The 13244-nt window shown below is 62.4% G+C and overlaps 1 protein-coding gene across 1 annotated transcript; it reads left to right on the forward strand.

The window, feature by feature from the left end:
- Positions 1-1845: 1845 nt before the first annotated feature.
- On the forward strand, positions 1846-12653 carry LOC117647354 (chromatin modification-related protein eaf-1-like). Its single transcript, XM_034389074.1, has 14 exons — positions 1846-2002; positions 4335-4406; positions 4706-4779; positions 5038-5103; positions 5388-5509; positions 6260-6400; positions 8926-9037; positions 9233-9418; positions 9653-9699; positions 9798-9881; positions 10015-10240; positions 11046-11284; positions 11589-11690; positions 11981-12653. Exons 2-14 carry the CDS (start codon positions 4352-4354, stop codon positions 12651-12653), a joined length of 2127 nt encoding a protein of 708 aa, XP_034244965.1. The 5' UTR covers positions 1846-2002; positions 4335-4351.
- Positions 12654-13244: the final 591 nt, after the last annotated feature.

Consider the following 13244-nt stretch of genomic DNA (forward strand, 5'->3'; position numbering starts at 1 on the left):
CGCTTTCGTCGCCCTGTCTCTCTCGCACCTACAGGGGACGCCCCATGAGTGCGAGAGAGACAGAGCGACGAAAACGACCCCACGGAATCGGTCGGCTGACCATGGCCGGCCAGGCGGAGGGGTGGGTGGGTGGGAGTTGGCCGTTGAACGTCGCAACGCCCGTTTTTGCCGGAACCGTTTTTTCGTGGGTTCCGAGTGGCGGCTGCCCTTGGCTGCCGACGGCATGCCGCCCTGCTGCCCTGCCGCAAAACTCGAGACGCGTTTTGAGCTCCAGAGTCGCGAAACGGGACTAGAACGAAGCGTGTGACCCCACCAATGGATTCCTCATTCCTAGAGCAATCCTTTGGTGGGGTCACACGTTCAGTTCGAGTCCCACTTAGCGACTCTGGAGCTCAAAACGCGTCCGGGATTTTGACCGCCGCCACCGGTCCTCTGGCGAATCCACTGTGTGCGCCGCCGCCGCGCCGCCGCCGTGCCGCCGCCGTGCCGCGACAAGGCAACAAGGCCCTCCGCCTCGCAAGCGCCGCTCATCCGACTCTCAAGCGCCGAGCGCCCTCAAGCCAAGAGCCGCTTCGGCACTTTGCGGCTCTCCAGCCTCCCGACTCCGGAGGACCGTTTCGTCGCTCCGTCTCTCTCGCACCCTCAGGGGACGCCCCTGGAGTGCGAGAGAGACAGAGCGACGAAACGATTTTTCGGAATCAGTCGGCAGGCGCCCCGTCGCGGCACGAGCAGCGAAAGCAGCGCAAGCACAACACGGGTCTCGATGGGCAGCCTTTCGCCACCGCGTGAAAATCCGGTGAAAATATCGGTGATGCACCGATCGACGAAGTGGGGGCACCCGGGCCGGAGGTGGCTGACAGGGGGTCGCCCCACAGTGGGCCAGAAGGCCGGTGGAGGCCGCACAAAACTCTAGACGCGTTAGCTCCAGGGTCGCTAGATGAGACTCGGACCGAGCGTGTGACCCCACCAATGGATTCCTCGTTCGGAGAGCAATCCATTGGTGGGGTCACACGTTCGGTTCGAGTCCCATTTAGCGACTCTGGAGCTCAAAACGCGTCTAGAGTTTCAGCCGCCTCCACCGGTCTTCTCGCCCACTGCGCGCCCTGTGCAGCCCGGAAACGCACGCACTTTCCATGCCAATGCCGCCACCCGCCTGTCATCAAATCTGCGCAACGTCTCCACCGCGTCTCGGCCGCCCCTCACTTCCCCCAGGACCGGCCTGGATGGCTGCGACGGGGCAGGGCCGGCGGGGCGAGCACCCCGCCCCTCCTCGCGGTGCCAAGCAGGGCGTGGCGGGGCGTGGCGGGGCGCGGCGGGGCGTGGCGGGGCGTGGCGGGGCGTGGCGGGGCGTGGCGGGCGTGGCGGGGCGTGGCGGGGCGCGGCGGGGTTCGCGGCGCGGGGGCGCCAGGGCGGCAACCTCCGCACCCGCAGCCTCGGCTTTTGCTGGCCGAGGATCACACGGCCGAGATGATCCACGCCGCCACCGCCACGGGCAGAGGCGCGCAGAGGCCGGGCCGGCCCGGGCGGGGTCCGAGGCCGTGGCGCCGAGCGCGCCGAGGCCGGGCCCTACTTCGCCTGCTTCGCCACACGGCCCCCTGGATGAGCGCAGCAGGATGGTGGCGATCCTCGGTGCCCCCCACCACCGCCACGCCCCCGGCACGGAGAGAGGGTAGCTGCGCAGCCTCCCCCGCCCCTGCTGGAGCCGAGCACGGCGAGCGAGGGGTGGGCGCCCCCTCCCCCTCCCCGCTGTGCCCGTTGCGCGCCCGGCCCGCAGGCCCGCCACCCCCTCAACTAGGCGCCCCACGCCCCCAGCGTGAGGCGCTGCCGCCCTGCCGCCCCGCCGCCCTGGCAGAGCCGTACTCGCCGTTGGCGTGCTCGCCGCGCTCGTGCGTACCAGTGTGCCAGTGCATCGTGCCGTCATGGACGTCGTGGACACGCCGAGACGGTGGTCGGGGAGGCCGAGCTCCAGGTGGTGATGGTGGCTGCTGGCTGCGACCCTGCGGTGAGTGCAAGCGACGCCGCGCCACGCCAAACCCTGCGCACTCGTTCCGAGAGTCGTTTCCGTCGCTCTGCCCGTCTCGCACTCACTGGGCGTCCCGTGTAGGTGCGAGAGAGACAGAACGAGTCTCGGAATGAGTGTGCAGCCGAGGCTGGACGAGGCCCAGGCGGCCCCGCGCCGCAGCTGTGCGCCGAGCTGGGCGTAGCGTAGAGGGCGGCCCTCTCCGCCCTCTCGGCCCGCTGGGGGGAGTGGTCCGGGAGTGGTCCGCGCTACGCGGCTCTACGGCAGCCTGCCTGCCAGGGCCACCAGGACCGCCAGGGCGCCCTAACCTCACCGCGCCAGCCTCCCTGGCCCCTGCAGCCTTGCCGCCCTTCTTGGCTGCGTCCAGCACGGCCTCGGCCGGTCGCGGCCGTCGAGGCCTCCGCCGACAAGCGCTCATCTCCGCGACCGCGCGTGCGTGCGTGCGTGTGTGTGTGTGTGTGTGTAAGTGCATGTGTGCGCGGGGCGGGGTGGGGGTGGGGAGGGGCAGTGGGACATGAAGACACAGTCCGGTCGATCACCCCCTGACAAGTGTAGCAGTGCGGTGCTGGAGCCGGAGTGTCTGCAAGACGCGCACGCCGAAGGAAAGAATCCCCCGCGGGCGGAAGGGCGACAACTGTCGAAACACAACACACACTTTGTTGTGAATAAACCATCCCATTGAGTCGGCCGTCCGCGCCACTGCACTGCCAGGCCCTGCCAGTGTAGCCAACCTGTCCGCCTGTCTGTCGATCGGAAATGAACAGCGGAGACGATTAATGTTTCAGCGGCCACCGGCTGCGCGGCTGCCAGGGAGCAGCGACTGTCTCTCTCGCACCTTGACGGGACGCCCCGTGAGTGCGAGAGAGACGGAGAGCGTTGTTAGGCCGCGGCCGAGGGAAAGCCAGACCGTGGCCATCATAATCAGCGGGTCTTGTCTGCGGCCCTAGTTCGCGTTTCGTCCGCGGTAAACAGCCGGGGGCGCTGTGCGGCGCCGAGGCTGCTTTCCGCCAGCGACATTGACATTACTTCGGGGTAGTTCGGGCGGGCATTCGCATCCTCGCCGACCCGAGCGATGATGGATGAAAACCGGATAAAAATGTCACCGGATGTGCCCGCCAAACAAAAATCTCAGATTGCCGACTCTGAGCGTCTCGAGGGCGAATGAAGAGTCCGGCACAGTGGGCCAGAAGACCGTCGCTGGTGGCCGAAACTCTAGACGCGTTTCGAGCTCCAGAGTAGCTAAGCAGGACCTCAAACCGAACGTGTGACTCCCGTTTCGCGGTCGACGCTCCGGCAAAGTGGACACGAGGTCGCTGTAAATTATTTGGCAGGGCGCAAGGGGCCTCCACCGTCGGCACTCCGTGACACTGGTTAAAGCTGCGTTTCTTATTCCGAACGAACCCCAGAGAGAGCCCGCTTGCAAATTTATCCCCGGCGCGGAAAATGCCTTTTCCTGAAGCTGCCAATACTCGGGGCGAAGTGCTTAGCATTCCTCGGCCAGCAAGCGAAGCAAGCCAGCACACAGTGGGCCAGAAGACCGGTGGAGGCGGCCAAAACTCTGGGCGCGTTTTGAGCTCCAGAGTCGCTAATTGGAGTCGAACCGAACGAGTGACCCCACCAATGGATTGCTCTCCAAACGAGCAATCCATTGGTGGGGTCACGTTCGGTTCGAGTCCCATTTAGCGACTCTTGAGCTCAAAACAGGCCAATAATTTTTCCGCCTCCACCGGTCTTCTGGCCCACTGTGCAGCAACACGGCCGTCCGTTTTTCGCACCCCTCGACAGCCTCGCTACTCGCTCCACTGTTGCTCCGCGAATTCGGAACGAGTTACACAGTGCACCGCCCGGCCCGCGCGCAGAGGGGCGCAGAGCCCGGCAGAGCGCAAAGAAGTAACGAATCGAAAATAAGTCTTCGGAAGCTGAGGATTTGGAGTGAGATGCGCGCTCCTTCAACTCCCGCGCCCCCTCCCCGCCGACTTCCGGGTGCCCCGCCCCCTCCCCTCCGCCCCCTCCCCGGCCGCAGCCCCTCCCCCGCCCCTCCACCTCCCGAAATCGATTGGACTGGCGCTGCCTGGCAGGCTGGCAGGCCTCGCGCACCGCGGCCGGGCTGCGCTGCGAGAGCGACAAGGACAGGCAGAGGGGGCCGGCGGGCTGAAACACGGCCAGCCTCCCAGAATGCATTAAGGCACCTCTCTTTTTTGCTGCACGAGATTTTGCTTTGTGAATGTAAATGCGCGGCGACATGTTGTTGTTGTTGTTGTTTTGAGTGGTGCTGCGCGCTGATTCTATTTTGTTGTTGCTTTTTTTTTTGCAGGCCACTTAAGGGTGCCGATGATCCGCGGATGTCCCGAACGACACAACGGCGCTCCCGCACCCGCTCCATGTGGTGAGTCACAAGGACAGAAAAAAACTAACGACAATAACCAACAAAGAAAAACAAAAAAACAACAAGAAAGGCGCCTGCGAGCTTCGGGGTAGGCAGCCCGCGGGGGCGACGGACTCGGCGGGTTGCCTATGCTGCAGTCGGCGGGCGGCGGCGCCGGGGAGCCCCGACCGACACCCCGCCGCCCCGGGGCAGTGCTGCCACACTAGTAGACGAGCCATTCCTCGTCGCCCTTTTTGGGGTGTAGTGTTCTGCTGTTCCTTGGGTTGCCTTTACCGACTTGGGCCTTTCTTTGTGTGCAGGTTGGCTGACGAGCCATCAGCAGAACAACATTCTCCAGGACTTTGATCTACAACAGCGCCAACGGAAAGCCCAGGTTTGTCGCGCGGGAAGACGCGCACCCCACTGGTAGAACTGAAGCCTACTTTTACGCCTCTCTTCAAGCTTAGTGGTTATGCTTCGTCGAGCGTAGTTGTCTGCTTGAATGAAGCGTAAAACTCCAGTTTCACCAGTGCACTATCAGATGATTCCCCCTTTTTTGTGGTTGACGTTCTAATACGCTTCTTGTCTGTGGAGGCCTAACAGCGTCGATGATGATGGTAAAAATAAGCGGTGTTTTTTTTTTCGTTTGCAGAAACCACAGAGGGTGCCGGAGGGGGGCTGGATTGAGAAAGACCAGAATGGATCGGCTTCAAAGACAGTGAGTGACTTGCGGTTGAGAGATTCTGGCACCGAATAGGGGTTCAAATTGCCATAGTTAAAATGCTTCTTAAATTAGTAAAATAAACATAAAAGAGTTAACTCTTTTCTGGATATTAAACTATTAAATTAAAAAGCCAAGAAATCAGTTAAGAATCCACTAAAAGAGGACCATGAGTGTTGACACGACTGAAGATTTCATCTAGAGATCTAACTGACTACTGATCTCGGTTCGGTGGCTTCAAGTTTGTTGACGTCCGTCCTGACGACCGTGCTGTGTTGCAGGTGGAGCGACGTCCAGCCAAGCAGCACGCGGTGCCGAGTGCGGGGGCGCGGGGGCGGGCGTCGGGGGGCGGTTGGGCGGCGCCGGGGGCGGGCGTGACCGGGCGGCGCGCCGCGTCCGTAGAGTTCCTGATCGGCGGGCCCGGCCAGGGTGGCCAGGGTCGCCAGGGTCGCCAGGGTGTCGGCGACGGCCAGCACCGCGCCGCGCGAGGCGCCCCCGCTGCAGGCCCTCTAGGCTGCGCCCCGGGCTGCCCACCAGACTGCCGCGGCGCCTGCCCGCCGGGCTGCACGGGCTGCCCGCCGGACTGTCCGGAGGCGTCGGGGGGCGTCGGCGACGACGGCTACCCGGTGCCGGCGCCGCGCACCTACCGTGAGACGCAGACTCTGCCCTTCCCCGTGCCGCGGAAGCAGCAGACGCAGGTCGCGCAGGTGGACGAGGCCCCCCGTGGGGCGCACGGCGCGCGGGGCCGCGGGGCGCGGGGCGGCACGCGGGGCCATGGCGGCGCGGCCCCCGTCGGCGCGCCGGCCGGGCCGGGAGTGCCGGGAGGACCGCCAGTGTCGCAGCGGTCGCTCGGGCGGGAGGACGCCCGCCGCCGAGTCCTGCGCTACGTGGGCGGGCTGGGCGAGCAGGGCCGCAGTCTCGAGGACCTGGACCTGCTAGCGTCCGTGTCGCGCGACCTCGCCGTGCCCGACCTCGTCCCCGGGCTGCGCGGCGACCTCGACAGCTACCGCGTGTACACCGAGGCCGTCCGCCGCTTGCAGACCCCTGGGGGGCAAGGCCCAGCGGGGCCCGCGCAGGGCCACGGCCACGGCCACGGCCACGGCCAGGGCGGCGCGCACCCCGCCGGCCGGGGCAGCGTCAGCGACCACTACAGCAGCGACTTCCTGCTGAGCTGCGAGAGCGAGATCGGCGAGGAGCTCTTCGACGAGGACGGCGTCTCCGTCGGGCCGAGCACCTTCTGCGAGACGGCGGGCGACTCCGGCGTCGAGTCCACGCACAGCATGCAGTCGTACAGGTGAGCGCACTGCAACGCTCCACGCCGGATCAGCTGCGGCGTCACGCCAGACTCATTTCGTGAGTCCTTCTCGCACACATGGCGGTCAGTCTGCTGACGTCTCGAAGACCGTTCGAATGCCACCGAGGGCGTCAGCGTGGCTGGCCTGAACTTCCCTTCCCTTCCCGACGTGCACGTCCTTAGAGACCCGGCACTACACTGCCAGATAACAAGCACCACTTAGAGCTTTATGAGACACGGTCCCCAACCAAACCGCGGCGCCATCGGTCGTCGTTCTCCCCGGTGTCTCCCGCCACACCGGCCGGATAGACTCATTCCGAGAGTCTCGCTCTGTCTCTCTTGCACCTGCACGGGACGCCCCATGAGTGCGAGAGGGACAGAGCGACGAAAACGACTCCGTCTGCTGGCGCGCCGTTCGGCGGCCCAACACCAAGAGGCGCGGCGAGGACCCGGAGTGCGTGCTGCGTGTGGCAGTGTGGCGGCGCCGTGGGCGTGCGAGGCTAGAGGCGCTAGAGGCGAGACCCGGCAGCCCGCCGCGGCCCGGCACACTGGTCGGTGTTGCTGTTGCCGCTCCGGTCCGAAAAAGGAACTCCGCTGACAGCGCCGAGTGGACTGGGGCGCCGCTCTCCAAAATTCCAGGAAAAAAAATCCAGACAGCACATAAAAAAAACCAGGGCTGATGAGAAATACAAAAGCAAAACACAACAAATCAGAAATATGCGTATAAACATAGCCATGTCAAGGCATCATGATGCTTCGTGCGCTGTCAAATGAATCCGGTTAAAGGATTCATTGAACTCCAGGCCAGGGCACCACTAATTTAGCCAAGCCCCCAACCTACCCAATATTTACTGTTTTCTCACAAAAATGCTCTGGTAAAATTGAGGCGTAGTATTACGCCCTTCTTGAAGCCACCAAGAGCTCTCCGTACCTTTCCTCCTGTCTAAATGCATAGGGGGAATTGCCTCGAAGCGTAGTTGTACGCTTGAAGGATTCTTGAAGCCTCGTTCTACGCTTTAGTTTTACCAGTGTGAACCAGCATTAAAATACGGAAATAAACAATGCGTTTTCGAGTATTTTTCTCTGTGGTTGAGGAAGAAGCGCGCCATGCGTGGTGAGATGCGTATCGAGGCGATCTGTTCGATTGAACCGCCGGGCCACCCCACAGTGGGCCAGCCAGAACCGATCGGATCGACGACACTGTTTGGACATCGAACCAAAACAAAGTCGGTCGCCGATTTTCTGAGACTGTATTAGTTTAATCGATAGATGATATCACACACACACACACACACACACACAAACACAGACTTAGACACATAACTCTTCTCTCTCTCTCTCTCTCTCTCTCTCTCTCTCTCTCTCTCTCTCTCTCTCTGAGCGCTCTCACAGCTCTCACACAGTGCTCTCACACAGTGAGCAGCCCGAGGGCTTTCTTTTTACAAGGCGAGCCGTTTCGGTCAGCGTAGACCGCCACTGCGAACAAAGATGGACAGAGCCAGTCCGAATTAATGATGCGACCTCACGTGTGTGTGTGTGTGTGTGTGTGTGTGTGTGTGTGTGTCTGTGTGTGTGTCTGTGTGTCAGTCTGCCCGGGAATGTGTGTACGTGTGTGCGTCTCTGTGTGAGTACGTATGCGATATGCAGGGGACCTCTCATATGCCCCTGGCCGCGACCGCTAGTCCAACGCAACGTTCCCCCTCCCCCCCTCCCCCTCCGCCCGAGATCCGACCCACCATATTGGGCGTGGGCAGGACGTGGGCGCGGGACGCGTCGGACAGTCCGGAGAAAGAAATGAAGGGACGGAGAAAGAAACAGAGAGAGAGAGAGAGAGAGAGAGAGAGAGAGAGAGAGAGAGAGAGAGAGAGAGAGAGAGAGAGAGAGAGAGAGAGAGAGAGAGAGAGAGAGCAAAGTGGCGGGATTGTGTGTCTCGCATTATAGGCGCGCGCGCGGAGAGAGATTTCCCGCGTGTTCTTGGAGCCAACAATTGAATGGAGCAGAACAAACCGAAGCTAACTTTGGGATTTACCGCCTCGCGTGATCCGGATATACTGCGGGGGCTCTCGGCATGTTGTTGCCAACATAAGTGGGGAAAATTCCCACCATGCGCCGGGGTCCACAGGGTTGCCAACCTCAGCCTGGAGACAAACCTCAGCTTTCCTTTCGACAAGTTGCCTAGTAGGCAGGCACGCGATTGGCAACCCTTTCAACACTGGTATGCGTAGGGGGAATTTTTGCATTCTTATGTGGCAACACTGCGTGGGTGGCGAAGCAGCGCTAGAGTCCTTAAGTGGGGCTCATTGTAGGACTGTGGGGTAGGCAGGCCTGCCGGGCACCGGTGCGCCGCGGGCTGGCCCAGCCGCACTTTGCAGGCGTCTGCCACGTTGGGCGAGCTGGACTAGGCGGCAGGCTTGGGGACGAGCGAATGTTTTGAAATGGAATGGAATCAAATCGAACTGTAGGCCCTGAATTGGAATCACTTGATCTCTATCTCCAGGCAGTGATGCGGGTGCTGTTGGTTGCAGGGGCCACCCGCTGCCCAAGATCCAGGTGGGCCCCCTGGGGGTGGCGGCTCTGGCGTCGCGGTCGCCGAGCCCCGTGGACGCGCGCACCTACTCCAGTTCGTTCCCGCGACGGGCGGGCGGCCGCGCCCCGGAGGGCAAGGCGGCGGCGCGGCGGGGCGGCCGCGGGGCACGCCAGGGCCCCGCCAAGCAGGCCGTCAAGGCGGCCGGCAGACACGAGTCGCGGCGTGACGCCTCTGCCGCCGCGCCGCGCGCCGCGCCCGCCCCCACCAAGGCCGCCGTCGTGGCCGCGCCGCCCCCGGCCGCCAAGAAAAGCGGCGCCTCCAGCGGCGGCGAGGGCCCGCCCAGGAGCTTCTCGGCCGACAGCACCGCCAGGAGGAGCAGGTCGCGGTCCAGGTCCAGGACCAACAAAGAGTCCGACCGCGAGCTCAGCCCCGTCAGCTGGGTCGGCGGCACCGAGACCGGCGTCTTCCTGTGCAAGGCCGGCTGGATGCAGGTAGGCGAACACACTGTCTGACGGTGAACGGCTGCAGCGGGTGGAGATTTTCTCCATAATACAAACGAAATTCGTCAAAATATCTATAAAGTACAGTGAATTCTCAATGGTGTGTTATGAAGTCAGCTGCACCACCATAATATGGAGGTGCCTTTTTATTTGGCATCCCTGGGTCTTGTTACTTTTCGGAGTGAAGGTGTTGACTCTCGCTGTTCTCGTGCCCATGCCCTGCAGGTGTCCGCTCCCTCCGGCGACGAGGACTCGGGTCGCGAGCTTGAAAGGTAAGCAGACCGAGTTTCGTGAAAGTGCCTCTATGCTTCGCTAATTGCTCCTCCCCTCCTCCCTCCACTTGACCTTGACCGCCAACGAATGCTTCCAGGACGACCCAGAGGGGCAGGAGCAGGAGTCGAAGTTCCTCCCGGGGCCGGACGGGCCGCACGGCGCAGCAGTCCCACGCCACTCGGTGAGTGCAAGCAAAGCAATGCAACCGATATTCTTGCTGCCGCTGCCTTCTCCCAGCAGACTGATTCCGACCCCTCGCACTCCGACCACCCAAATTTTCCCAGTGAAGTGACCCTCCCTTCCCCGTTGCGCAGTGCCGCGGCGGACGCGGGCCACCGGGAGAACCGGCGCGCGGACCGCGCGGACCGGTACGCCGACGTGTGGGGCGCCGACGGCGTGCTGCTGCCCGTGCCGCGCGACCTCATGTCGGCCGAGTGGGCGGCCGACGACCGCGTCATCTCGCCGCCGGCGGGCTTCCGGGACGCCGTCCAGGACCACGACGAGCCCAGCAGCGACCACGGCTTCCTGGAGCGCGAAGTGGTGAGTGGCGCACAGTGGGCCAGAAGACCGGTGGAGGCGGCCAAAACTCTAGACGCGTTTTGAGCTCCAGAGTCGTTAAACAGACCTCGAACCGAACGTGTGATCCCACCAATGGATTCCTCGTTCGGAGAGCAATCCATTGGTGGGGTCACACTACGTGCGGTTCGAGTCCCATTTAGTGACTCTGGGGTCAAAACGCATCTAGAGTTTTTCGAAATTTTTCAAATACTCTTGAGTTTGTAGAGTGGCATGTTGGCTAACGCACTAACTTGGTGATGGTGGTGGCGGCGGCAGGGTTCGTACGACATGCGTCGCCGGAACTCGGAGGGGGCGGTGCCTCGCGGCAGGGTGCGGCGCGCCGTGCCGGACCTGGACGCCGACGCGCCCACCGGCAGCGTCGGCCGCCGACGCAGCACCGCGGCCAGGGAGATGGTGAGCGGGCTGGGCCACTAGTAAAACACACGACAGTCGTTTTCGTCGCTGTCTGTCTATAAGGGACGCCCGATGAGTGAGGGACGGACAGAGCGACGAACGACTCTCGGAATGAGTCTGCCAGAAGACCGGTGGAGGCGGTCAAAATCCCGAACGCGTTTTGAGCTCCAGCGTCGCTAAATGGGACTCGAACCGAACGTGTGACCCCACCAATGGATTGCTCTCCGAACGAGGAAGCCATTGGTGGGGTCACAAGATCGGTTCGAGTCCTGTTAAGCGACTCTGGGGCTCCAAAACGCGTCTGGAGTTTCGGCCACCTGCGCTGGTCTGTGCGGCGGGCGACGCATCCAGCTTGACGGTCTTGTCCTTCCAGACGCGCGTGCCGCTGCAGCAGCTGCAGCAGTCGCAGCAGCCGAAGCAGATGCAGCCGCCAGTGAAGCAGCAGCCAAAGCAGCAGCAGCCAGTAAAGCAGCAGCAGCAGCCGGCGGTCAAGCAGCCGAAGCAGCCCAAGCAGCCGCGGAGCCGCGACAAGAGCAGCAGCAGGGACCGCCTGTCGGAGAAGGGCCCCATCTACACGGACGACGACGAGGAGGAGGAGCAGTTGCAGAAAGGGTGAGGCCATCTGTCTCCGTCGTACAGTGGGCCAGGCGGCGCGTTTTGAGCTCCAGAGTCGCTAAATATGACTCGAACCGAACGTGTGACCCCACCAATGGATTGCTCTCTGAACGAGGAATCCATTGGTGGGGTCACACGCTCGATTCGAGTCCTGTTTAGCGACTCTGGAGCACAAAACGCGTTTAGATTTTTGGCCGCCTGCGCCAGTATCACGGGGTGTTCCGTGAAGAGTGCGATGGTGGCTGCTGCCGGCCTGGTCTGGGCAACACGCTGACAGTGACTGTGCTTGCTGTGCCTGCAGGGGTCGCCGCGGAGGCCGTGCGCCCAACGCCAGCCACTACGGTCGCACCAGGCTGCAGCCCTACGACACTTCGTCGGACAGCGACGAGTACAACAACTTCCCGTGAGTACACGCTCTGTTTGCAAAATTCTTGAAAATTCCCAGAAAATTTTTTGAACAGAAATAAAAATTGCATCCGATCTTCGGAAAATTCTAAAATTTCCAATGTTTCTATTTTGAATGAGTCTCTACCAGTTATAGTACATAAGAATCGATTTGAATGACAAGTCCCGGAAATGCCCAACAGAGCTCCAAAAGCCACTTTCCTGGATTTTCCAAATTAATTTTACTTGCTTTGTCTTTGTTTGCAAATTGATGGGTGGACGTAACAGAAACGTACAATCTTTGTGCAGGCGCCGTGCCCCGGCCTACAGCTCCGGGGGCCGCAGTGGCCGCGTGCCCAGGTCGCGGTCGCTGCAGCAGGTGCCGGCCGGGCAGCAGGGCCTGCAGCAAGGCCACCCGCAAGGCCATCCTCAAGGTCACCCTCAAGGTCACCCGCAAGGCCATCCTCAAGGTCACCCTCAAGGTCACCCTCAAGGCCACCCGCAAGGTCACCCTCAAGGTCAACAGCAAGGTCACAACCAGCCGCCGCCGCTGCCGCCGAAGGGACTGCCGCCGCCGCAGACGGACGGCGCGCGCAAGCCCTTCAAGGAGTCCAAGGCCAACATGCAGCGCCACTACCAGATGCAGTTCGACCGCGAGTTCCTGCAGGACCGGCAGCAGGAGCAGCTGCTGGCCAAGTTCCAGGAGGAGCTGCAACGCGTCGCCATGGAGACCCCCGTGGGCAAGTCCAGCAGCATGCCGCGCCAGTCCAGCGGCGGCACGTCGCAGCCCGGCTCGCAGCCCCCGGCCCAGCAGCCCTACCACCGGCCGCCCAAGCACCCCACCTCGGCGCAGCAGGCCTCCGTGCACGCCGTGCGCAGGCCCGCGCCCACCCGGGAGTCCACGTCACTGCCCCGGAGCGGCCGTAAGTACCGTCTCGTTCGAAAGTGCAGAGCAATCATTTTAAAGTGTGGCACACCATAGATGTTAGGTTAGGTAGTGAAGTAAATTAGCTTGTACTAAGTTTGCTCAAAATACTTCGTAAGGTTTTAAGAGTGCACTCAACGAAAACGAGACGCAAACTGATATTGGTCTTTTCGCTGCGCCGCCAGGCAAGACCAAGCCCAAGATGGCGGCGCCGTGCGACCTGACGGACCTCCACGAGGACGCCCTGCAGGACGCGCTGCAGGACGCGCGCCAGGTCCACGACTTCCTCCGCGGCAGCAACAGCCAGCGGAACGCGGCGCGCGCGCTGCTGGAGGGCCGCCGGCCCGACCAGCCCGGCGTGCCCGGCCCCAACGAGTACATGCCGCGCAACAAGGAGGAGGCCATCGCCATGGTGGCCGCCCACGCCCAGGGCAACGCGCTCGACCTGGTCACCGTGCCGGCCCGCAGGGACAGGTTCGAATCCAAACCACTCTGTTATTCAACGAAGTCACATTCGTTAGAATGTGAATTTTGTCACGTTCGTTTGAATGTGATGTCACATTTGTCCGTAACTCTAGTCACTAGACTCTTGTGCCATTTTGTTTCCCGCTGTTCCGTGACCCCCTTTTCCCTGTCCGCAGGTCCGGG

This window comes from Thrips palmi, unplaced genomic scaffold (genome assembly GCF_012932325.1).
Source record: "Thrips palmi isolate BJ-2018 unplaced genomic scaffold, TpBJ-2018v1 HiC_scaffold_2, whole genome shotgun sequence".
NCBI classification, from domain to species: domain Eukaryota; kingdom Metazoa; phylum Arthropoda; class Insecta; order Thysanoptera; family Thripidae; genus Thrips; species Thrips palmi.